Source organism: Balaenoptera physalus (assembly GCF_965194825.1).
Source record: "Balaenoptera physalus genome assembly, chromosome: 8".
NCBI classification, from domain to species: Eukaryota; Metazoa; Chordata; class Mammalia; order Artiodactyla; family Balaenopteridae; genus Balaenoptera; species Balaenoptera physalus.
Window position 1 is genome coordinate 124,190,419 of NC_138887.1, and position 26,846 is coordinate 124,217,264.

Here is a 26,846-nt window from a genome sequence, read left to right on the forward strand (position 1 = left end):
GATGGTACTGCACAAAAACACACACATAGATCAATGGAACAGAACTGAGAACGCAGCAATAAACCCACACTTATATGGTCAATTAATCTACAATAGGGGAGGCAAGAATATACAGTGGAGAAAAGGCAGTCTCTTCAATAAATAGTGTGGGAAAAACTGAACAGCCACATGTAAAAGAATGAAACTAGACTACAATCTTACACCATACACAAAAATTAACTTAAAGTGAATTAAAGACTTGAATGTAAGACCTGAAACCATGAAATTCCTAGAAGAAAACATACGCAGTAACCTCACTGACATGGATCTTAGAGATGTTTTTGTGGATCTGACACCAAAAGCAAGGGAAGCAAATGCAAAACATAAACAAATGGGGCTACATCAAACTAAAAAGCTTCTGCACAGCAAAGAAAACCATCATCAAAATGAAAAGGTGGGCTTCCCTAGCAGCACAGTGGTTGAGAATCTGCCTGCCAATGCAGGGGACACGGGTTCGAGCCCTGGTCTGGGAAGATCCCACATGCCGCGGAGCGACTAGGCCTGTGAGCCACAATTGCTGAGCCTGCGCGTCTGGAGCCTGTGCTCTGCAACAAGAGAGGCCGCGATGGTGAGAGGCCGGTGCACCGCGATGAAGAGTGGCCCCACTTGCCGCAACTAGAGAAAGCCCTCGCACAGAAACAAAGACCCAACACAGCCATAAATAAATAAATAAATAAAATTAAAAAAAAAAAGAAAAGGCACCCTACTGAATGGGAGAAGAAACCTGAAACGCATATAATAATAAGGGGTTAATATCCAAGATATAAAAAGAACTCATACAACTCAATGACAAAAAGCCAAAAACTTGATCACAAAATGGGCTGAGGATCTGAATAAACATTTTCAAGGAAAACATACAGATGACCAACAGGCACATGAAAAGATGCTCAACATCACTCATCATCAGAGAAATGCAAAGCAAAACCACAATGAAATATCTCCTCATTGATATCACCTATCAGAATAGCTATTATTGAAAAGATAAGCAATAACAAACGTTGGACAGAATGTGGAGAAAAGGGAACCCTTGTGCACTATTGGTGGGAATGTAAATTGGTGCAGCCACTTTGGAAAAGAGTATGGAGATTTCTCAAGAAATTAAAAACAGAACTACCATATGATCCAGCAATTCCACTCTTGGGTACTTATCCAAAGAAAACAAAAACACTAATTCAAAAAGATATATGTACCCCCATGTTCATTGCAATACAAGATATGGAAGCATCCTAAGTATCCATCAACAGATGAATGGATAAAGAAGATGTGGTGGGACTTCCCTAGTGGTCCAGTGGTTAAGACTTCACCTTCCAATGCAGGGGGTGCAGGTTCGATCCCTGGTAGGGGAACTAAGATCCCACATGCCTCAGGGCCAAAGAACTGAAACATAAAACAGAAGCAATACTGTAGCAAATTCAGTAAAGACTTAAAAAAAAAAAAGTCCACATCAAAAAAAAAATCTTTAAAAAAAAACAAAACAAAAGGTGCAGTACATACATATATACAATGGAATATTACTCAGTCATGAAAAAGAATGAAATTCTGCCATTTGCTACAACGTGGATGGACCTAGAGGGTATTAAGCTAGTGAAATAAGTTGGAAGGAGAAAGACAAATACCGTATGATTTCACTCATATGTGGAATCTAAAATAAAGAAACAAAATAAAGCAAAACCTCATAGATACAGGGAATAGATTAGTGATTACCAGAGAGGACGGGGTTGATGGGGGCAAAATGGGTGAAGAGGTCAGCTGTATGGAGATGGATGGTAATTAGACCTTTGATGGTGATCACTCTGTAGTGTATACAGATGTCAAACTAAAATGTTGTACACCTGAAACAGTATTTTTTTTAAAAAATGATGCAAGGGAATGAAAGAGGGAGGAGAAAGCTTTTGTAGTTTAAAAGGGGCTTAACAGGTACGTCCACCAATTCAGTGGACCGTCTTTGCATCCTGCCTTCAAAGAACTGACTGTAAAGAAAATGTACAAGTGAGAAATTTAAACACAGATTAGATATTTGGTGATATGAAGACATTAGTATGAAGTTTAACATGTGATAAAGCTGTTTGGTTAGGTTTATTCAAGAGTCGTTATCTCTGGCAGTGGAATACTGAAGTGTGCCAGGTGAAATCTGACAGCGTCAGATTGAATCTGTCAGCGTAGGGGAGGAGGGGGTCACAGAAGTAGCGAGAGAAGCCCAGCAATGCATGTGTGGGCGTTCATCCTACAAGTCTGTTTGCTCTGAAGACTAACATTTTACATGACTCTTTAGAGCATACAGCGCAGATGGGAAGACAATATATATACAAAGATAACCAACACTGCAACGTAGCACAGGAGAAAACGCCAACCAAATGATGCCGTTAGTAAGGGTCACTGGAGAGCGGAGAGAGCATCTTCAGAGGCTGTTCCCCGAAGAGAAGAGCCCCACCAGAGCAGCCCCGATCAAGCCTCCACTTACACACAGGGAGCGCTAATGGGAACGGACACTCAGTATTTTTTTAACCTGTTACCTGCTTGATGGTATTATTTGTATATCTTCAAAGGAGCAGTCATATTTTATCGAAATCGCACTTTATATTTTATGGTCTTGGGGAAAGGCTGTTAGAAAACAGATGAGGCCCTTGGGCATCTTACAGAGGCTAGGACCGGCCAACAGCCCTCCTCCCGTGGGACGACCACAGCAGGGGTGACTCACATCAAGGGCCGAGGCAGCGGCCTCGAGGGCCGGTCACTCCAAGGGCCCAAGTACACCCACGGCACTGGGGGCAGCGTTCGTTTCCGGCCGGTCTCATGGGGACCAGCAAACACCCATGAACCAAGGAGCTGGGCGTGAGTCCGACCACAGGAGTGGAGAGGCGGAGACAAAAGGAAAGGGCAGTGGACTTGTAAGCCGTTTATATTCAATCTGCCAAACGCTGGGCGGGGCCAGCTTTGGCCTGTGAGTCGTGTTCCCTCATCATGTCCATCAATGAAGTCATGAAAGAGCGAGACTGTCGGGGCAGCGAGAACTAAACGCGGAGAGCGCCTCCCCCAGGAGATCCGAAGGCCCCTCCGCCGCGGTCATCGGCCGCCCGAGTCCCCGCGACCCAGGAGCAGGGCCAGCACGGACGGCCCCTCCCACGCCTCGGCCCCTCTCCTCTACGGGGGAGCCCGGTGCGCGTGGAGAGACCCTCGGAGGCCCGGCGTGGGCAGCTGCCCGAGAGGCAGAAACAAGCCGACGAGAAGCACGCGAAGGGTACTTACCGTCGTCCGTGCCCAGGGCGTCCCTGGGGTCCGGAGGCGAGGGCCATTTCTGGGGGGCCGCCGGTGCCGAAAGGACCCTGGGCTCTCGCCAGGGCGCGCGCACGAGGTTGCGGGGTGCGGGGTCGCCGTCCCTGGGGGGCGCGGGGGGCTTCCGGGCCGCGAAGGCACCCAGCGCGGCGACCAGACTCTGCCTGTCCGCACCGCCGGCCACCTTGGGGCTGAGCTCGTCGGGCTGGAGCCGGCGGAGCGTGCGCAGCGGGCGGTCCCCGGGGAAGTCGGCCCGGGACGCGGGGGCGTAGGTCAGGGCGGACGTCCGGGCCGCGAAGGTCAGCGCGCTGTCGGCGGGCGGGTCCTCACCCTGCAGGGGCCGGGGGACAAACGGCAGGTGAGCGCCCACCGACGGGCAGGCCCTGAAGTGGCAGCGGGTCTGGACCTCCAGGCGCTAAAGCAGCACCAGGCACCCGGAACGCGCACCCCGAACAGGCGCCACGGATTAACTCACCGATGGGCCGGGTGCCGCGTGCACATTCCTCCCACAGTTGTTTTCGTAACAGCTTTATTGAAATACAGTTCACACGCCATGAGATTCCCCCCATTCAGTGTTTTCAGTAGATCCAGAGTGGTGCAAACATCGCCTGATACAGAACACTTTATCACCCCATTCCCGTTCCTCCTCCCCCCGCCCCAGGCAACTGCTCATCTACCTCCCTTCTCCATGAATTCACCTAATTTGGACACTTCATGTAAACAGAATCACAAAGGGGCCTTTGTGTCTGGCTTCTTTCGATGAGCATGATTATTCCAAGGTGCATCCGTGTTGTAGCATGTTGGTGCCAAATTCCTTTTGATGACTGAAAATTATTCTGATTAAGGACAGAGCACATTTTGGTTTCTTCGTTCCTCAGCTGGTGAATATCTGGGTTGTTTCCATTTTGGGGCCATTGTGAATAACGCTGCTGTGAACCTTCCTGTACAAGTCTCTGTGTGGACCTATGTTTTCGCGTCTCCCGGGCACGTGCCTGGCTGGGAGTGGGGTGCTGGGCAGTGGTCAGCTCTGCATGAACTGTCCAGGAGCCGCCAAAACGTGTTCCCACGTGGCAGCACCACCGTCACCCGCGCCCCAGCAGCGTGAGGGCTCCATTTCTGCACTTACTACTTTTTATTTTACGTTATAGCTGTCTTCCTCTGACGTAGGCATGCAGTGGTGAGGGCGCTCCCGTGGGTCCGCTGGCGAGGGATGCGGAGCCCCTCCTGACGTGCTCATGCCTTCTGTGGGGAATGTCTACCCAAACCCTGTGCCTGCACTGGTGCGTACTGTAACTCCACAGAGCAGCTTCCCCCGCGACTGACCCTCTCCTCTGTCTGATGGTTTTTATTTCACTCCAGCTCCTGTCTTTACTGATCACTTAAATCCCTTTTACATCCATCCAATCCTTTTAACCGCGATATTCTGGCCGGTGGAGCTGCCAGGGCCTCTTGTTTTACAGATGATGTCGAATCCATGGCCTTTCCCTCAGCCTCCGTCCACTTTCCCTCCTCACTCATTTAGTACACGTTCCCCGGACGTCATCTCATCACACTTTGTTTTGCCCACTAGACAAAACAAGGCCCAGTTTCCTCACGTCTGGGACAGCTGTAAAAACGTTAGAAATCTCAGTGTTCTACCTCTGACGATGGCACCATCAGAATTTCATGGACAAACATTAATTTCCCACTTGGAGATTACTCAGGGCTGCTTTCATGGTTTTTCTCTGGGTGCAGGGACCATAAACTTTTAAAATCTTGCCCGTTCATATTTTCTATATGCACCTCCCTTGGGGCACAAATCAGTGTTTAGTCAGTGGGTATATACTTGGGGATCTAGTTAAGATGTGCAGCCATCACTGAATTTAAGACAGTGGTTCAGACTCCCAAATCTGTCTACTTTTAAAAATATTTGGGTTCAGCCTTGCAGGATAGATTTTCATGTAGCAAGCCTGAAGCAGGAAACTGGGGTTGACAGGCGTGCTACTTTCCTTTCTCACATATGAGCTTGGGCAAGTCACCTGACCTCTTGACACTCGGTTTTCTTCTGTCAAAGGAGATTGGCCATTATCTCTAAGATTGTTTTTATTTCTAAATGATGTGATTTTAGTTGTCATCCAAATGTATAATTTTGTTCAAGTGCTGGCTGAAATCAACTGCTTTTCCTTTAGAAGAGAAAAAGTAAGATTCATGAGAGAGAGAGAGAGAGAGAAAGAGAGGATGCCTCCACAACAAATAGCCCCTCCAGCAGTTTTGCACAAATTGGGTGTAAGTGTCAATCTTAAGTTCAGCCTGAACTTCCGTGGAGAAAGGCTGTCTCTGAACACCTGGTCGGGCCCCAGCGCTGGGGGCTGGGACGGCCTCCGAGAGCCTCATTACAGTGCCACGAGCACCGACCCTCTTTGCTGCGAATGCACCTTCTACTCAAAGGGCCTTTCATTATAGTCGAGTGGAGAGCTCGGGTGGCGGACACAGCAGGCTGCACGCAGCGCAGACAATCAGCGCCGAGTGTGATCCATGCAGTGGACCAGGGTAAACAATCTGTGTGGGGTCTTTTATGCTCTGAACCAAATTAAGGTGAAGAGGGAAAAAGAATATTTCAGTAGGCAGACTGTACAAGTAATAATAATAAAAAACAACTTCAGTTTTCACAGGTGACCCCAGGTCCTCTGAGAGTGGGAGAGCTTACCGCGGCCCCTGGTGAGGGTGCCCAGGTCACCCAGAGCCTGGGGTCGGGGGGGAGCAGCGAGGAGGGTATCCTCTCGGTCGCTTCCTCTTTGAGGCTTCCTATCCGGACGGAGTGAGCGTGTGGAGGGAGCCGGACTCCGGGCCAGGCCGCCCGGGGTTGGATCTCACCTCTGCTGCTCAGCGACCTTTGCCTTGGCGAGTTATTTAACCTCTAAGTCACCTGTGAAATGGGGATGATAGTCGTAGCACCTGGCACAGAAGCGCTAGTAGCTCCTCCTTACTAGTGGCTTACCGCTAGCCTGCTAACAGCTAGTGGCTGTCACTCACTTGACCGTCTCACACCTGCATTTCCCTTAGAGCGGCGGGGACCTGAGCACCAGCCCTGAGAGAGCCATCCAAGTGGGCTCTGCTCCACTTGCCCCTCTGAGTCTAAAATTCTGCAACTCATTTTCAAACCCCTATTCTGAAGATGTTTTAAACCTCAGTTCAACAAACCTATGATGTCAGATTTCCTAAGATAATGCTGAATAATTGTTAACGACTGTAGTTGCCCAACTCTGGAGATTAGCAACCTCTGAAAAGCATGAGAACTGGCCAATTTCCAGCACGTGGTACAGCCACTCCTGGCAGGTTAACCCTTCATACTGTGTGTCATACAAATCTAGTTTGGGTGTCGCTGGTGTGGTCTGCGTCGTGCGTGTGAAGCAGCTGAGAACTGCTGCCGACCTTCCTGGAATGAACCCTGAGACGATACTCCTCAGCCCATCGTGCTCCACACGAGACGGCGCAGATCCGCTCCCTGCGCATCCCACAAGGGTCTGCTGAGTAAACCAAGCGGACAGAAGGCTCGGTTGGGAGACTGGCCCAGTCCTGTCAGCACAGCTCTGCGTAACCTTCATAACTTTCTAACCTCTTTGAGCTCCACTTTTGCTCCTGCAAAACTGAGGCGGGGGGGGGATCCTTTTTTTTCCTGAAGCAGTTGTATCAGGGAGCGTATAGGTGCCTAGTTCAGCACGCAGCTCAGCGGACGGCACGGGATAAATGGTAGTCAGCATCAGTGCCATTGCCATCAAGCATCACAACAACCATCAGCATCACAACCACTACTGCTGCTGTGTGCTGAGCTCTGGGCCACATTCTCCATCCTACGGGGGAAGAATGCCTCAAACATGGGCCTGTCTTCAAACAGCCTGCAGACTGAAATGGGAGTTAAGTCATAGGCATTAGCAGCTATAATGGAAAGTACATCAAAGAGGTCTGGTGATGCGGAGTTTGGAAGGAAGTGATCATAATCAGCTGGGGAAATCAGGGCAGCTTCCTGGAGCCACACCTGCACCACATCCCCTGCCTGCGTGGCTCCCCTCGCCCCCAGCTGTGCCAGGGCCTGGGCACTAGAGCCGGAAGGCAGGGCCCCTCCCTCTCATGGAAGTGCGCCTGCCCGGTCCCAGGCTGCACAATTATGGGTTCAGACTGCAGGCCCTCAGATTCCCACTTGCCAGCAAACACTGAGTGGAGGAGACTTTTGTCTATACACTGGTCACTCGTGCTCATCAAATATTCTCTTGTGCCAAGGATCCAGAACAAATTAGGAAACCCAAATTGAGCCATCTTTTGACCACATAACAAACATTTCCTCCGGTCTGTCTCACAGCCCGAAGGCAGCGTTGACAAGCACATTGATCAAGACACACTTGCTGCCGGCCTGACAAAGCACACAGCGGCGGGGCTGTCCACAGGCTTCCTGATGAGGCGGCCCCATGACGCCGTTGCAGGCGGCAAGACTGGGGAGCTGGGGTGGGTCTCGGCAACCCTCACCTCCGGCTCATTAACGGAGAGCTGGGGTTAGCCTGCTCTGCCGTTTCGGGCTCGGGCCGTAGAGGGTAATTCTGGCACACCGTCCTGTCTCTCCCTCTCCCCACACAGTGGGAAGGTGGTCAGTGCTCAGTCCCGTTCAGGCGCTAAGCTACCCGCCCACGTTCAGGGGCAGCAGATTGGGGGTGTCGTTCTTACTGACAGCACCGTCCCCGGGACACAAACATCTCTGCATTCAGAGGAACCTCACGCTGGTCTTCCTTTGACCACGACAGCTGCGCTACCTGCTGCTCAGATACAGAGCTATCAGTTAGAAAAGTCAGTCCCCAGTTTCTAGAGTTCACAAAATCTGAGGTTGAAGAGGCGTTAAGTTCTAAACCACAGGATCAGTGAATTTTGCAGAAAGTTGACAGTAGTACGAAGCGTGGATGTTAATTAAGTTACGGATACCTGCAAATGATGCCCCACTATGTAGCTTGGAACTAGTGCACAGAGACGGCCGATGACAGGAAGCACATGTTGGTCCTCGGCTCCCCTCGGCACTGCCTTCTCGCTGCATCTCCTCTGCTTCACCGTGCGCTCCTCCCGCTTTGCATTTTGTGCTTTGCAGCAGCTGCACCCCACACCCTCACACCCGCAGGCAGAGAGCAAAGGGAATGGACTGAAGCGGAGTTGCAGGCCACTCTTCTGTCCACCCTGGGTGAGCACGAGGCGTGGGGTTACAGGTCAGCTGCCTGCAACGTCCACCTGGAGGGCCTCAGGGTAAAGACCACAACGTGGGTGGTGCGTTCTGAGTGCCAGTGCCAGGCCATTCTTTGGCTTTATGTGTTTTTACTTCCTTTTGACCCTCTCAACAGACATGACATTTTGGTGTCTGTAGACTCCCCATTTTGTGGATAAGGAGACAGGCTCTCTGGTGAGTGGGAGCAGAGCTGGATCTGGCCCCAGGCCTGGCTTCAGGCAGTGCCACAGAGAAGCAGGCCCATTTTCTGCAGGCTGGCTGACGGAGAATACAGAACTGTGCCCAACTGGGTTCCAAGAAGGCAACTTGGGGACCTTCTTTTTGGCTTAAAAAACAAACATGAAAAAGTTGAACAAGAACTCCAGGGCCCTGATTTCAGCTCTACCACCAATTAAGCATGTGAAAGTGAACATTTCACCCTGTCTTTTTCAGCCTCGGTTTCCCTCTGTAAACAGAGGTGTCACGTCTATAGAACAGTTTGGGGGAAACTGCCACCTTAGCACTGCTGAGTCTTCCCACACATGATCATGGAGTGTATCTCCACAAATGTAGGTCTTCTTTAATTACTCTCCTCATTGTTTTAAAATTTTCAACATTTAAAGCCTTACACATATTTTTGTTAGACTATGTCTAGTTGTTTCATAATATTTGATGCTATTACAAATGATATTTTTATAATTCCAATACCTAATTGTTGATGGTATATAGAAATACAATTGATTTTTGCATATTTACTCTGCATTCCACAGCATTTCCACACTTACTTATTCGTCTTAGTAGCTTTTTTGTAGATTCCACCAAATTTTCTACAAAGATGATCACGTAATCTGGATGCCTTTTATTCCTTTTTCTTGCTTTATTGCACGAGCTAGGCTCTCCAGGGCAACGTTGCACAGAAGAGGTAAAAGCAGACACCCTTGTGGAATTCCAGACCTGAAGCAGAAAGCATTCAGTCCTTCCTCATTCAGTATGGTGTTAGCTGTAAGTCTCTATCAGGATGTTGGCTTTTGTCAAGTGCTTTCTCTTTTGAGACTATCATATAGCTTTTCTCTTCCTTGTTAATATGGTAAGTTGTACTGATTACTTTTCAGATGTAACCAGCCGTGCATTTCGGGAATAAATCTCCCTTGATCATGATGTATTATTATTTTTTTATATTGTTGGATTTGATTTGTCTAGAAATTTTGTTTCTGTATTTCTGAGATAATCATCTGTAGTTTTCTCTTCTTTTAATATCTTTCTCTGTATGATTTTGATCCTTTGACATTTGTTGAGACTTACTTTATGTCTCAGCATATGATCCATCTTGGGAAATACTCTGTGTGTACTTGAAAATAATGTGTATTCAGCAGTTTTTAGGTGTATCATTCTATAAATATCAATTAGGTTAAGTTGGTTGATGGTGTTGTTCAAATCTTCTATATCCTTACTGATATTTAATCTGTTTGTATAATCAGTTACTGAGAGAGGAAAGTTGAAATCTCTAAAAATGATTGTGGACTTGTACATTTCTCTTTAATAGTTTCATATTTTTGCTTTATGTATTTGAGGCTCTGACATTAGGTTCATAAAAAGATTTCTATGTCATCTTAATGAATTGACCATTTACTCATTATAAAACATCTCTATATCTAATAATACTATTTGTCTTGAAGTGTACTTTGATTAATATCAATATAGTCACACCAGTTTTCTTATATTTAGAGATTCCATTGTGTATATTTTCCATACTTTTGCTTTCAACCTATATATGTCTTTCTATTTCATGTGCTTTGGCTTTAGTAGAATATAGCTGAAGCTTGTTTTTTATTTTTATTCAGATTGAACATCTCTGCTTTTTATTTGAAGGGCTTAATCCATTTGTATTTAATATAATTATTGATATGGATGGATTTAATTATACTTTCTTGATATTTGCTTTATATTCAACCCATCTGATCCTTCTTCCTCTCTTTCCTTCCTACGGATAAATGAAGCATTTTTAGCATTCCATTTTATCTCTGAATTGACCTTCAGTTATACCTATTTTTGCCTATTTTTAAAAATGGTTGCTGTAAAAATTATAATGTGTCTAATTTATCACAGTCTACCTTCAAATAATATCACAGAACTTCACAAATCAACAAAAAGTTACAACAGTGTAATTACAGTATTCCTACCTACTCTTTGTGGTCCTGTTGTCACGTATTTTTCTTCCACATAAGCTAAAAACCCCACAATAATTTTTATTATTTTGCTTTAAATATCCAATAGCTTTTATCCAAAAATTTATATATGTTATGTGGGTGTATCTTTTATATTTACTTGCAAATTTACCATTTCTGGTTCTTTTCATCCCCTTTGTAGATATTGGCTTCTATATGATATCATTTTTCTTTAAGCTAAAGAACTTCTTTTAGCATTTCTGGAGTATGAGTCTTCCAGACACAGATTCCTCCTGTTTCACCTACAGTTTTGAACAATATAGAAGTCTAAATTGACAGGATTTGTTTGGTCTTTTTTTCCTTTTCAGTACTTGAAAGATGTCCTTCCATTGTTTTATGGTCTCCTAATGAGAAGGAAGAATTCATTCTTATAATCATTCCCATGGATGTAAGGTGTCTTTTTTCCCCTGAGGATACCTTTAAGATTTCCTCTTTATCTCTGGTTTTCCCCCAATTTGATTATGATATGCCTAGATTTGTATTTATCTTGCTTGAGGTTCACTAAGCTTCTTGGATCTATGTTTTGATAAGTTTTGTCAATTTTGGAAAAACCCCAGCCATTATTTCTTTAAATATTTCTTCTGCCTAATTCTCTTTCTCTTTCCCTTCTAGGATTCCAATTATACTTGTTTTAGAGTTATTTGAAATTGTATCATGTATCTTGGATGTTTTGTTCCATTTTGCACTCTTTTTTACAATATATTCTTTTTTAATAAATTTATTTTTATTTTTAATTTTTGACTGCGTTGGGTCTTCGTTGCTGCATGCAGGCTTTCTCTAGCTGCGGTGAGCGGGGGCTACTCTTCGTTGCAGTGCGCAGGCTTCTCATTGTGGTGGCTTCTCTTGTTGCGGAGCACGGGCTCTAGGTGCGTGGGTTTCAGTAGTTGTGGCGCATGGGCTTGGTAGTTGTGGCTTAGGGCTCTAGAGCGCAGGCTCAGTAGTTGTGGCACACGGGCTTAGTTGCTCCATGGCATGTGGGATCTTCCTGGACCAGGGCTCGAACCCGTGTCCCCTGCATTGGCAGGCGGATTCTTAACCACTGCACCACCAGGGAAGCCCTACAATATGTTATTTTTGTTTCACTGTTGATCATTTCTATTGAGCTGACTTGAAATTCCCTGATTCTTCCCTCTTCTGTGTCTAGTCTATCATTAAGCTCCTCAAATGAATTCTTTACTTCTGGTCTTATTACTTTAATTTCTAGCATTTCCATTTGGTTCTTTTTTACCGTGTCCATCTCTCTGCTACAATTTTCCACTTGTTCGTTTATGCTTTTTCACCTTTCCCACTCAATCCTTTAACATATTTATCTTAATTATTAAGATATCCTTTTCCAATAATCCCAACAAATGAGTCATACCTGGATCTTCTCCTATTGACTCTTTACTCTCTTGACCAAGAGTGACATTTTCTTGTTCCTTCATGCGTCTCCCAATTTTTTACCGTACGCTGGAAATTTTGTTTAAAAGAGTAATGGGAAATGAAGTAAATGATACTTAACCCTAAAGCGGAGTGTCCCTTCTTTTCCCAGTCTGCTGATGTGGCAGCTGAGTCCATGAGGTCTGTCAGTGAAGTTGGTGTGGATTCTGTTGCAGAGGCAGTCGGATTCGGTCACTACTGACTACAGTAATGTTGAGGGCAGGACTGGGGCCTTTTCTTCGGCAGGGCTCAGCTCCAAGCCCCAGGGCAACTCTGAGGATCGCTTCATGCTTTGCAGACAGCTGCCGGTTTTCTGAACCAGGGGAGCTCTCTCTGATTCACAGCCCAGTACCGCTATGAGTTGCTGAAGACTTCTTTTCCTGGCTTTCTGCACGCTATTCACAGATCCTTCTCCACCATGCAGCCTCATCCCAAGCCTTCGGAGGGCTGAGGTGTGCTCAGAACGGCCTGGAGTTCCTTGGAAGGACATCTCTCGGTCCTTGTCCCCTTCTCCCACCCTCCAGCGTCCTACCTCCAGTACTCAGTGCTCTGTGGAGCCTGCCTCCAGACTCTGCCCTCACATCAGTCTCCACTGCCAACAGCCCTTAAAACCTAGGCTGCCTTCTTCCTCTCCCCACTGTGGTTCCTGCCTGTGGGCAAGCAGCTGTGGTCTCTTCTCCCCTAGAATGAGCTCATCACTTTCTGAATTTAGTTCATTCAGCTTTCTTTGTATCCTAGCTTTCCGGGTTTTTGTTTTTGTTTTTTAAGGCTGTGGTTTAGTAGCTCACTTGGCTTATTCCTGCTGTCAGGGTAGACTGGGGTGATCTCTTGACATTCTGCACTTTGAGTTCATCTGAACATCTTCAACTGCTGACTTCTGGTTGTTCTTCCAACGCCCAGCCCCTGGGAAGCCCTTGACCCCACATTCCCACCTGGTTCAAGTTCAGCCTTCCCTCCATTACAGCACCTGCTCTGTTTTTAAATGTATCTTTGTGTCTCCCTCATTCAGTGAGATTGTAAAATCCTAGAGGGCAGGATTGTAAAATCCCAGCACCTAGCACAGTTTCTTGCACATTAAAAATGCGTCAAACAAGGATTCCAAATAAATCAGTTAATTCATGGTACTTCCAAATGATGAATTTCGGTTTAAACCTCCTCCAAAGCATAGAATAAATTGGGACCTACAATGTTGTGTGTGATGAACCAGCCCTGCTGTGGCTGATAAAAGCGGGAGCTGGTTTCCACCACTAACGACGCAGAAGCAGTAACCGCACTGATGTGGTGATGCTACGGGCACAGGTGCGTGCCAGGGCTTGGGGCTGGGCGCTTCTGGGCGCTTCTGTCCAAGAGGAGTGTGACTTACTCCCTCTGGCTTCCGTCAGGAAGTAATTAGTACTAAGCCTCTAAAGACGGTAAGTTCACAGCATTCCTCTGTCTATGACAGCTAGATTTTTGATGACACATACATAGAAACATGATTCATAAAATAATTCATTGCAAATTGGCTGCACCTTGAAAGATCATCCGTGTAGAAAGCTTACATTTCCAACTGAAATACTTGATCAACCGAGAGTGGAGGGGATCAGAAAACACTGCCCAAATCCCTGGCAAAAGTCTGCACGAAGAGCTTCTTGTACCTTATCCTGTCTCAGCTTATTAGAGGAATGATGAAGTGCTTTCTCCTCATTTAAACCCTGGACAGGGAAAATAATGAGTTCTAGGTTTTCATGCATTTTTAAATATTGAGAAGCATCTATCTTAACACAGAATAAAAATGCCTAAGCCAAAATGCCACCAAGTGCTCATTTGCGAATAATCCGTGTGACTGTCATGCTGAAACAGCTGTGTGGTGAGATGACCACAGAATTCATTATTCAAACTGGACATTTCTGAGAGGGAAAAGGGGCTTGTTAGTAATTACGACGGGGCAGCAGGCACAAACCAGCACGGTCCAGCAGGACCACGAGGTGTGGTCATTCCCCTGGGTGGGAGTGTTAAGGATTATGGAGGGCAAACTTGATGGACGGTGGCCGTCGCTGACGGAACGTTGGACAAGGGCAGGTACAGCCATTTTGCTTCCCCATCGCTGTTTCCTGGAAGCGAGAGCAGGTCGGGATGTGATCACTCCTCTCCGAGGCAGCCCAGTGCCCGAGGGTACAGCTCAGGGAGGAATCAACGGTCCTGGCAAAGACAGCAGTCACCCTTCTCCTACAGTGGGGAAGGCGCCTGGAGAACACGCCCGGGGCTGGGCCCACCGTGTGCACGGGTCAGGGCTGGAAAGGCTCTGCGCTAAGTCCCCGTATCAGCTGGAAAAGCAGCACATCTGCCCCCGGAGCCGTGTCAGCTGCTCGCCCGCGTCACCGCAGCACCTCCCGGAGGCTCAAAGACCCCGCCGTCAACAAGTCCCTGCAGTTGCTGCAGCTTATTCCCAATTCCCGCGTCTCGCGGGCGCTGACAGCAGGCGAGTGTGGCGGAGAGTCAGGGGGCCACTCAGGCCCCTCCAGGTGATTTCAGGCCACTCTTGGTCCAGGGAGCTAACCGAGCTCAGCCATCCCGCACGGCCACCACGTGCGCCGCCCAACACCCAGCCCAGAGCTGGCTGAAGTGACGAGAGTGAAGGTGTGGCCCAAGTTGCTCCCCCGGTGTCCCAGGGCCGCGCCGCCTTGGGATGAATCTGGGGGGTGTGAGAGGAGCAAAGTGTCCGGCCTTTCCTCCGTCTTCCAGCACGGCATCAGGGTTAGAAAGAAAAATGGGTCAAATTCCATTGACGGAACTAACCTTCCGCAGAAAGGAAGCGTGAGTGTGGCTGCCGAACACCCAATGTGCCCAGAGCACCGGGACGCCCACGCTTTCCCCAAAGCCCACCCTCGAGATGCATGAGGGCCTCTGGCTCTGGACACCACTGCTAGACCCGCCTCTTCTAGGCTAGTCAAAAGCTGGCAACTCTGGTTTAACCGGCTGTCATAAAATCATGCATGCTTTCCCATCTAGAAAGTTATGAGATTTCTCATCGTTTCTATAAACTGTTCTTTTCAATGGGCTTCGAGTCCTGGATGGCTCTAGAGCAGACTGGCCTTGGTACAGAATGAACCTGCACTGAGGACCTGACAGCTGGCGCACACAGGGCGCCCCCGAGGGCAGGCTGCGTAAGGAGAGCCGCCCTGGGACACAGGACCTCAGTGCCGACGCCAGGACAGTCTTGGGCAACCAGGATGGCTGCTCACCCCGTGCCCACCGACTTCCTGCTGTCCTGCCTCACGGTGGACCCCGCAGCCCGGGGCCCAGGTCCAGGCGGTAAGCGCAGGTCCTCCCGAAAGGGCGGAGACGCACCCCATCTCTCCCCGGCCCCCCCGCTAGCCCGAGACACAGGAGAAAAGCCCAGCGATGCCACAGCCATAGGAAACGTTCCCTGTGTGTGCCCGGAGGAAGCCCCCAGCAGGGGCAGACACACCCCAGACCAGAGAGGGGCTCCCAGCAGGGGCAGACACACCCCAGACCAGAGAGGGGCTCCGAGGGTCACCTGGGCCGGCGGCCTGTCCGGCTTCAGCCCGGGGAGCACGTCAGGGCTGGCGGCCTGGGACAGGGCCTCCAGGTAGGGCAGGTAGCGCTGAAGGGCCTCGGCCAGCACGTCGCCCTCCAGGCTGAGGCTCCGCTTGTCCTGGACACTCTGCTTTGAGCTCCTGCAAAGCAAAAGGAAAGCGTGAGCCAGTCCACGGGGCGTGGCGTTGATTCCGCAGCCAGACGCTGCCACGGCGAAGGAGGGTGGCCGCAGGGACCACGTGGGGACCCGGGCGTCAGGCCAGGCGGCGACAGCCCGGCCCCCCTGCTCTCACCAACTGCAGCTGGAACCTCTCATGCACCCCCTGAGCCTGGCGGCCGGACACGGTGCGGACTTGGTGAGTGACCCTGAGAAGAGGGCCATCCCTAAAGTATGTCCTCAAGAACCACCTCCGAATGGTGTTCTCAAGAACCACCACCACTAGAATGTGGGAAACAGCTGGCACTTACTCAAGTCCAGCAAGAATCTGAGTGGCAGAGAGGTTTCCCCAGTGTGGGGAGGGGCAACTGGAGAGCCCTGGTCCTACCACCCACTTGCTCTGGGACCCCACCATCTCAGCCAGCGCCCCGCATGTGCAGAGGAATGGGGTAGGGACGCACTGCGTGAGGGGGTCATGCTCACGACGGCACATCCCGACCCCCAGAAGCTGTGACCGCATGGGGTTCCACGGCACGGCGTGGCGGGGGGCAGAGCGGGTGGCATCAGCTTGCTACTTCAGCTGACCCTAAGGTGGGGGGCCCTCCCAGTACCCCAGTGTGACCATGAGGTCCTTAGAAGAGGAAGAGGGGGTAGAGTGCTGGTGTCAGAGTGATGTCATGAGAAAGACCTCCAGCTTTGAAGGATGGGGCCCGAGGACTGCAAAAGGCAGGAAGCGATCCTGAGAGGCTGCTTGGAAGAAGGGACCTTGTTCTTGTGGGTTTCTCTTGTTCATTGCTCTGCCCAGAATCTGCACGGAGACTAAGTCAGCGTTGGCACTGAAAACAGCGTCCACTGAAAGAACCAGCTTGGAAACACCTGGTAGGCTCTGGGGTGACACCGAGTCAGCTTTACAACTGTAGCCTTTCCCACCGCTGACCTCGCAGATGGCACTTTTCCAGCGTTAGGAAAAGCGTCTCTGTGACTGAAATCGTTTATCACTGGGAGTGAACTTAGGAAAACAAACTGATTATTGTGGTGAACGGCAGTGATGCAGATTATGGACTTACTTGGAAAAAACATGTCTTGTTTTCTTTTTCTTTTAAGAAAATGCACCTTTTAAATTATATAAAACACAGTACGCAGTCCCTGTCAGACTCTTTGACAACCACAGACACTGTCTGTGCGGAAAGAGCTGGACTGCACACGACCTCAAGTTGTGCTCTGTGCTGGCGCTCAACAAACGTGCAGTGACTTGTGAATCATAAATAACTGCACACAAGCGCTCCGTGACGTTTACATACAAGGTGCGTGGGGTTTTCTCACCTACTAAACTCATTTGATCTTCATGTAAGTAAATATGGGGTTTTAAGTTTGTTTTATTTTTTATTAACTGCCGGAAGTGCCCTAGATGTGAACAAGAATACCCCAGACCACCAGAAGAGGCAGAGCTGACACGCCGTTGATGTGTGGTTTCGGCACGTGTGAAGGACAAGGACGCATTCGCTGTTTTCTTCGTTTATTCCTGTCCTTTCTCTGATTTTGTATTCGGAGAGCCATGGCTTTTGATCTTCACTTTTATTTACAAATGTACCGAATGTGATGAAAGCCATGATAATTGTAGAAAAGGAAGTGTTCTGACGCGCAGAAGTGGACATGCTGCGGCTCCCCGGCCTGGGTGGGGATGGAAAGGCCGTAAGCGCGGGCGGAGGGACAGAGGACGCGTGCAGCCTCCGGCTACCCGCAGCCTGGGAGCTGAGAGCAGGGCCGCGCCCAGCACGGCGGGGCTGGCTCCCTGTTCGGCCACTGCCTCTCGCTGTAGCCAGAAGACAGCCCACGGCCTGTGCCCGGAGAGGGCCACCCGGCCTGCCCAGGTCACCTCAGAAGATGTGCGCCAGCCCCGGGCCCGGGAGGCTCAGGGCTCCGGAACCTCTGTTACTGCGGGTGCCCGGCCTCTACTCCACTGCACACCGGAGCCCGCATCCCACGCAGCTCAGGACCCAAGCGAGACGAGCTCCCTGGGCGCCCCGGGGCAGGGTCCCGATGGGCTTGGGTCTGCAGCCCCGCCGGCCTGGTGTCGTCTCAGACGACAACCTGAGGAAGAAGAATCATCGCCCCATCGCCCAGCTGAGGGGACCGAGCCCCGGCGCATCACTGGGTCACGTGGCAAGGCCAGCTCTGGTTGCGCCCGGAAACCAGACAAATAAAACCGAGCTTCCTTTCCAGTCGGGGATCTAGGGTCAGCGGCCCCGTCCACACTCACTCCTCATGGGGACAGGACGTATGTGGCCTCTTCAGGTCCAGGAGAGTGTCCTGTCTCCCAGGCTGATCCGGGTACTCTGCCGCAGTCCAACAGTGAGAACGGTGCTCTGTAACGGAAGCGACCTCCATCCTGATGGCAACGAGGCGTCTGCAGTGACCGAGGGTGGGGTCACCACACGTGCGTGCCTGCATGCGTGTCTCTGAGGGTACGTCTGTGTGCGTCTGTGTGTGTGTCCGTGCATGTCTGCATGTATGCGCATGTGTCTGTGTGTATGTCTATATGTGCCTGGGTGTGTATATGTATTTATCTGTGTGTGTGTCAATGTGTGTGTGTGTCCGTGTGTATCTGTGTGTGCCCATGTGTTTTGCAGATGTTGGGTGAGGCCGTGTTACTACAAATAAAGTGCCTGTGTGCTAACAACCATATCCACTTTCAGGGACCAGGAAACAATGTTTTAAGTATTTTATATCCAAACATGACAATTTGTTTCTTATATGTGGGTCTTTACTGTGATTCAGGGAATGTACTGGGGTTTTAATTGGGTGTGTACCTCTTTGTAGATCTCCCACTTGGAGTAACGGAGAACAGGCTCCCGGCTAGTGTTTCCACGTAGAAAGTCTGACTTTCAAGAACAGATCACTAATGTTAGGAGTTTGATATCTGTATGTATTTCATAAAATCTGGGACTTACAGAAAATCTTCACATTTGTGTTTAATTATTGCGGTGATAAAACTGTCCTGTTTTTTTTTTAATTAATTAATTAATTTATTTATTTATTTATGGCTGTGTTGGGTCTTCGTTTCTGTGCAAGGGCTTTCTCTGGTTGCGGCAAGCGGGGGCCACTCTTCATCGTGGTGCGCGGGCCTCTCACTATCGTGGCCTCTCTTGTTGCGGAGCACAGGCTCCAGACGCGCAGGCTCAGTAGTTGTGGCTCACGGGCCTAGTTGCTCCGCGGCATGTGGGATCTTCCCAGACCAGGGCTCGAACCCGTGTCCCCTGCATTGGCAGGCGGATTCTTAACCACTGCGCCACCAGGGAAGCCCCAACTGTCCTGTGTTTATTTCTGACGCCTTTCCAAGTTACACTGGCTCAGACTTAAGAGGCGTATAAATGATCAGGAGCTGCGCGGTTCTTTGCATCTCAAGTCATGGCTACAGCTTCCTTGACCATTTTTTAATGGATGAAATTTCATGTTCTGTGTGTAATTTAACTGAAGTCAATTTACTTTTCTGGTACTTTATCTATTTTTCTCACTAATTGCTAATCAAGGCAGATAGAACCACCTCATAAATGTGTCTTTAAATTGTCTTATTCATCTTCCCTGCGTGTCCGCTGCTGGAGGATTGTTTGGGACACTGTAATACGTTACAGCAGCCAAGAGAGCGTCCCTCTCTGTGTGTGCGACACTGTAGCAGCTAGCTCTCAGATTGACTTTTGCCCTGTCATTCAGCTTGAAGTAGGTCAAAACTTTCTAAGTGTACATTTTCTACCTCAAAAGACTAAGACTGTAGTCCCTACACGTCGGTCTCCACTGGTCCCTTTCCCACTTCCTTGCACTGACCTTCAGGCTCCAATAACATGGGATGCTTTCAGTTGGCACCCAATGTGCTCAGGAAAAAAAAATCCGAATTATAAGCAGAATCTTTGCAAAGAGCACACAGTGACCTGGTTCTCACTCCTTTCTCCATAATCCCAACTTTGTCTAATGATCATTTCCATGCCATTTTGTTTTTCACGTAAACAGAATTCATGGCTCCGTCAAGTCCTCCATAACATTGCTGCCCACCCCACCCCCATCTGTTCTGGCCATCAGAGGCCTCAGCAGAGGGTGTCCCCAGGCTCCCGGCATCTGTCCCTCATGCAGCGTCCACAACACGGCTTTGCCTCTTCCTGGCTCTCAGGCAGTGCTTGCTCTGCTTCCCCCAAGACTGGGGCTGGGCGTCCTGACACCACACTCGGAGCTCACTGCTACCTCCTGAATGGGTGACTGGTTTGGGGCCAGTTCCTTAATCTCATTTAAGGTCACCTGTCCTGTCCCAAGATTGCTGACCGTGGATATTCACACATCTACGGGGTATAGAAAGCTCTGGAAGTACCCTGTGGAATGTAGGTCAGGCAGGATTCTTGGTCAGTGTGGTTACCCACATAATAAACAAAAGTGTCACAAGACCCTTCATTCCTTCCTTCCTTCTTTAGTCAACAGCTCTGGGCCGGACACCCACCTGTACACGGCATGTGCCAGGCGCCAGGGATGAGCTGGGAAGGGGGTGGGGGGTCCGAAGGTGGGATTCCTCCATTAATAGTGACTCAGATCTGTCACTTCAAAAACTGCCTGGAAAGCCTAAAGGTGATGGCCGCGGACTGAATTTGAAGTAAGATACATAGTTACAAACACTAAAGATGATGAAAGTAAACCAGTCACAGGCCAGAGAGGGAAAGAAAGAAAGCAGAGAAATCAGGGGTCTCTGGCCAGAGGGGCTGTAAAAAATGCCACCTGATATTGTTTATAAATGCTGCATGCAAAATAAGAGACTCCAAAGGGCAGAATTTTAAAGGATTAATTAGACAGCAAAACAGAGAGAACACAGGAATGGTAATACCGATTTTAGAAAAGTGGGATCAAGACAAAAAGCACTAAAGATGATGAAGTCTCCATTTAAAAACGGCAGCAGGCGTGATGAGCCACAGTGAAGACGAAATGCTGTGAGCGTGTGTGGGCTGAACGTCAGAACCCAAAGTGTGTAAAGCAAAATATGTTAAAAATGGAAGGAAAATTTATGGAAATAGTTTTTGTCTGAGAAATTTCAATAAATAAAAATATAAATAAGGATATTTGATTTTGAGTAATACAATTTATATATATATGTAATTATAAATTTTATATATGATTATAAACTATATATAAAAATCTGTACTCTGTAAATAGTGGATACAATAGTTTTTTGAAGTATCCGTTGAAAATTAATAAAAGTATGGTATAAACTAGGCCACAAAGAGAACCCCAAATTTCTAAAAAGTAAAAACTGAACATGTCACATTCTCTAACTAAAATGCAATAAAACCAGACACTGATTTAAAGTCTAAAAACAAGAGCACATAAATATGAACAAAGGAAAGAGACTACACTTACTGCTCCCAAAGGATATAAAATTACAATTACAGATAATTTAGAACAAAAGCAAATGAGCCCATCAACATTACAGGATGATGCCAAAACCACGCTCACAGGCGAATGCATAGCCTTAAGTGATTTCACTGCTTTTTAACCATGAATAAATAAAAATAAGAACAAAACTTTCAGCTCAAGAAGTTTCATAAAAACAATAAATCTAAGAATGGTAGAAAGAGAAAAGTCCAAGAGATAATTATTTTTTAAAATTGTGTTAAAAGGGTAAAGAGAAAAATCAATGGCTAAGGTGTGATAATTACACATATGGCGAATGATTTTTAAAATTATAATACAGTACTGTGAATCACACTAAGTTAACAAATTTGGAAATCCCTATGAACAGGATAATAGTTCTCTGCAAAAATGTAAATAAAACCTTTGAGCATATTTCACCAATAATCTCAGAAGACAATGAAAGTGTTATGAGATTTACCTACAAAGAAAGATCATTTAAAAATATATACCAGGCAGCAGACAATTTCAACACTAAAGAAAGTTTTGCAGAAGGTTTTTGAAAAGAAGGAAAACTATTCCGTGTGTATCATGACGATCCTATAACCTTGACAAAAGCTGAGGAAAAAGAGGGTGGGTGACTAGGATTCCTGCCACCAGGCAGAGGCCCCATAGGACACACGGCGTCTCCAAATGGGACGTCCGGCAGTTTAATAAAGGAACTGTTCGCAAAGACAGAGCAGGACCAAGAGAACCGACAGGCTGACGGTGGAGAAGGGCTGGGCCTATGGGAAGGAGGAGTTAAAGGGTCACAGTGGGGGTCCAAGCAGCCATGACCTTGGCAGAGCCGTGGGTGCGATGCCTTCCCGCCCTCCCAGCCAGGGGTGTACCACGGCCAAACCCACCCAGCCCAAGGCCAAGGACCTGCTGGTGCCGCCCAGGAAGCCCATCTCTCTGGGGCAGAGCGGGTGAGGGGGGAGGGAATTAACACCCTCAAGGAAGAAATTAGAACTCCCATCGCGAGAGGGCTATGAGCTCCCTTTCCGCTGGCAACTGTACCTTGTGCCATCTACGGAACAGACTGGAAAGCTACTTCTATAAAATATGGTACGTGAAGAGTTACTAGCCTTAAATATAAAGACTATGCAGAAAGAAACCAAGCAGAAAAATACAAAAAATACTTTGTATATGAACAAAGATTATGCACAGGAAATCCATATAGAGAATTCCAATCTCTACATATGTGTATTTTTAAACTTTTAATCTCACTTGTAATCTAAAAAAGCGAAGTTACCATTTTTCATAACAAAGGGGCAATTATTTTAAATGACAATATTAACGCTGCTAAGAACGTGGTGAGCTAGGTGTTTGTCCGTGGTCGCACTGTGTCTGATTTCTCAGGGCTGTTCTCTCTGGAAATGCTCTTTCCCTGACGACAGGCTGGCCTTTCCGCCATACTTACTGACTGTCTAGACTACGTACGGAGTTGTTCCTGCTCGGTCTTCCCCATTCCCCTATCCCTCTGCCCTTTGGCCTCCTCAGTGGAGTTCAAGGTTGTCTGGGACAGTGCACGCCACTCAGGTACATCTTCACCAGGAGGGACGGAGTGGCGGGCGGTGCTGAAAGGCCCAAATGTCACTGAAAGACCAGCGTGAAGAGTCTGAACTCACCCAGATGAAAATGGAAATTCAGGATAGCCTGACTTTGGCTTTTGTGTCTTGTTTTTACAGAGCAGACTACAGTGGCACAGTCTCCTTGTTAAAGCTCAGTATACCAGCAAGAAAGACAAAGGACAGCTCCTACCCTCAAGAGACTCACGGTCTGGCCAGTGAGAGAGCCGCCACAGTGAACGCGTTTTCACGTTTGGTGCACTTAACCCTGCAGGACCTGGTGACTTAGCTGCTTCCTCGGCTCGGCAGCCTGGGCAGGAAGGCAGACGGCTGATGTTTCTGTCACTGAGATTATTTTCACTGAGGCTACGGACAGAGACAACTCACTCTCCGAGGGAAGAGTGGACTTCCAAGCGAAGCCTTGGGGGAAGGTCGTCTCCCTGTTGTATAAACGCCGGCTCGGGGTCGAGGCGGCCCGCGCCTGGCGCTCTGTCTGTGGACGGAGCCCTCACCTGCCGGGGTCTGTGTGCCCCCTGCACGAGCGGGCAAGGCGTCTGCACCTCCGCACGTGTGCAGAGAGGACGAGATGGAATGAATCCGGCTCACACGGGCTGCCGTGCTTGGGGAACGGCACGCCTTTCATGGTTTAACTTGCTTTTTGTACTAAAGTGAACATAAATTCTTACTGGGAAGTGAGAATTATTGACTTCTCTGCTTTCAACCAAGGCTCTGAAGATGCAGACCTTCCGAGGGTCTCGGGAAGGCGGGGAGGACCTTTGGGCACGTCTGTTGGTGAGAACGGCCCCTTGTGGGCGGGTCACTCCCATACACCCTTCCCCCGGGGCCAGGACCCCTCCTGCTCCTTACACACATTCTAACTTCCTGGAACGTCTACACGGAAAGACAGGGCACCGTGCTACGTGAAACAAGGAAGAGGGCTGGTGGATGCTGGCGTGGCCGCCAGCGAGGAGCCGTAAACCAAGTCCACTTTACCTGGCTGGGCTGGAGGCCTCAGGGCGCCGCGGGGAGGCCTGGGGAAGGCCGGCGAGCTCCCGCGCCATCACGTGCTGGGTGTAGCCATCCTGCCACGTGAGACCTGCGGGGAGAGTTGCAGGAACTGCGTTAACGACACGGAAGTCGAGCCAGAGCTCCCGTTTTCCGTCTCTGAGTAACTGCTGCTGTCCCAGGTGTTCTCCCACAATGTCATCCATCGGCCAAGGCCCTTCTCACTGCAGTTTATTACAAGATCTCCTCCTTATAGAAATTCCAGCCCTCTGCGGCCCCTCCACCCGAAATGCGGTGGGTGCTTTGCTGTATGCAGGGGCCGGCTGCTGCAGGGCAGGGGCGTGCGCCGCCGTTAGAAGACAGGCTCCAAGTCAAAGGTGCAAACTCTTCTACCTGGAAAGGTCTGGTCACGGCAAAGCCATTCCTCACCCAGAAGCGCGCCTAGTGGCCACCACTCAGCGCCGCCCTGCCTGCTCGCCGCCTCCACGTCCTGGCGATTCGTTCTTCGCAACCCCGCCCAGCTTAAGAGCCACACGATTGAAGTGAAATAAGGGCTATTGTTACTGTGAAAGCAATTATCACGGGGCTTAATGTACTGTATCTGGGAGCCAATTACATTATATTTATACTCAAATGTTATGACAAAGAGCTTTATAACAAGGGCGAAGTAGTTATGAAGGCAAAATCCATGTGATTATGCATTAATTACATGCACTGCAGATCACATGATAATTATGCTCAGAATTACCAAATAACCCCTAAGAATAATTATTATGCAATTTGTACATTTTAGATCTTATGGTAACACTTTAGCACTTAGAACTACCCCATGCAATTATCCGTAATTATCTAATCACTAAATATCATGTAATTACAGAGATATATTTTTATGCCCTGTACAAAAACACATTACCAAAACCTTCAAATCAGGACCGCTGTGCTTGTTTGTGTGTGTGTGTGAGTGTGGTACAAGAAGGTCCAGAACTCACTGAGAACACATATTCTGGGTGGAATTAAAAGAACGCCTCTTACACATAAGCCTTCATGAACACACTTGAATATTTTTTCAAATGCAAATCTAACGTTTTTTTAAAATTTACAAGTGGCAAGATTCAAGCAGTTGGAATAGCTCTGAACCTCAGAAGGTCCGATGACATTATCCAAAGTGGGAGCTGTGGGGAAGTTCGCCCCCCGGCTGCAACCACAGCAACCAGCAAGCAGCTCAGTTTGCGACGTGACGTTTCGAGAGAGGTCCCTGCAGGGAGACCCAGCCCCGCTGGCACCGTTACCCTTACTTTAGGACTCAATGTGCTTAATAATAAGCAAGTCTGTTCCATTTGCCAAAAGAAACTAGAAAACGCCCCACGTGAAATGTGTTTGTGTGGCTATTATCGGTCCACTCCCAGGAGTATTCACAATTGGAAGCACATCTGCAATATTAGCATAACATCTACCACTGCAGACTCAGAAAACAGGCGTGGTTTAACCACATCATTCCCTAAAGGATGGTCTTCATGTCAATATCCACCAGGAAACAGAAAATATCACGAGCACAAACAGAACTTTCTGTGAAAAAAAAAATCATTTTTAAAATTTAAATAACAGAACTTCAGTAATATTTTTATCTAAAGAGCACAGAAGTCTAAGCTGTGCCAACTCTGAGGTCTGTGAGGAGGCCTCAGTTGCAGTAGGTGGGCACCTGACAGAGGTGGTCTATATGGGCCATGAGGGGAACCCTGAACCCCAGCCCAGATCTCTCAGCTTTCCTGGGAGCAGGCAGGAACTGGGCACTTGGATAGAAAAACAAAGGAATGTGTAGGTCCAGGGACCTAGACGTCCTCCCTGAAGTTCTCTCCAAGGCCAGTAAGAGGAGGTAAAACCCTGGGAAGAGAGGGTCCGCGTCTGGAAGATGGGAAGACACTCTTCCCACCAGGTACAGCCAATCCCTGGAAACCATACGTGTGGAAGGCTGTGCAGTGTGGAAAGAAGACTGGCCAGGGACCCAGGGACCCAAGAAACATGTGCTGGGCCCCTTGGGGTTCCCTTGGGCTGTGATCTCAGACTTGGTACTGAATCAGCCACCAATGCTGGTGCCGATGAGGCCCAGCTGAAGTTACCTCTCTCTAGTCAGAGGGCCCGGAGAGAAGCGACTTAGCACATTGCAGACAGTACAGCTTCACTCCCACCAAACACCACAAAGGCCGAGAGGGAGCCTGGGCACCCTCCCTTGTGAGGCCAGAGTGACTCTGCCAGTGTCATCAGAGCAGCCAAGTGGGGAGGGGGACTTCCCTCCCCACTGCGTGGTAACCACCCCCTGGTGTGCCAGTGGAGACCGTGTGGGGAGTTCAGACTCCCACCTACCTGCTGCCCAGCAGTGAGGACAAGAACCCTCCCTCAGGTGCCAGCAGAGACCTGGTGGGGAACCTGGGCTTCAACCTCCATTGCCAGTAACAGAGCCCCTACCCCAGCAGAGCAGTGCCAGAAAAAGCCAGTTAAAACACAAGTTTAAATGAGATCTGGAGACTCACAACATAATACAAAAATGCCCAGGTTTCAACAGAAAACCACTCTTACCAAAACCAAGAAAACCTCAAACTGAATGAAAAAAGACAATCAGCACACACCAAAACTGAGATGTCAGCCTTATCTGACAAAGACTATAAGGCAGCCATGATAAAAATACTTCAGTGAACAATCATGAGCACTCTGGAAACAAATGAAAAAATGGGAAGCCTCAGTAAAGACACAAATATAAAAGAAAAAGTGCAAATGTTGTAACTAAAAAATACAATAACCAAAATAAACAGCTCACTGTGCGCACTTAATAGAAGGACGGAGGGGACAGAGAGAAGAATCAGTGACCTGGAAGAGAGAACAACAGAAATCCCCGAATTTCAACAATAGAGAGAAGATAGTCTGAAAAAAAAAAGGGACAGAGCCTCTGGCTTTTGGGGCTGTAACGAAAGATCTAATTTTCA

General features: G+C 48.5%; 1 protein-coding gene across 2 annotated transcripts in view; it reads right to left on the reverse strand.

The window, feature by feature from the left end:
* The window catches only part of PTPRN2 (protein tyrosine phosphatase receptor type N2), a 707,285-nt gene that overhangs the window by 440,954 nt on the left and 239,485 nt on the right, over positions 1–26,846 (reverse strand). For both annotated transcript variants that reach the window (XM_082472631.1, XM_082472630.1), the window contains exons 4-6: positions 23,857–23,959; positions 15,695–15,854; positions 3,286–3,643 (exon numbers count right to left, since the gene is read on the reverse strand). In XM_082472631.1, coding sequence (XP_082328757.1) covers positions 3,286–3,643; positions 15,695–15,854; positions 23,857–23,959 — 621 coding nt within the window. The remainder of the gene's footprint in view (positions 1–3,285; positions 3,644–15,694; positions 15,855–23,856; positions 23,960–26,846) is intronic.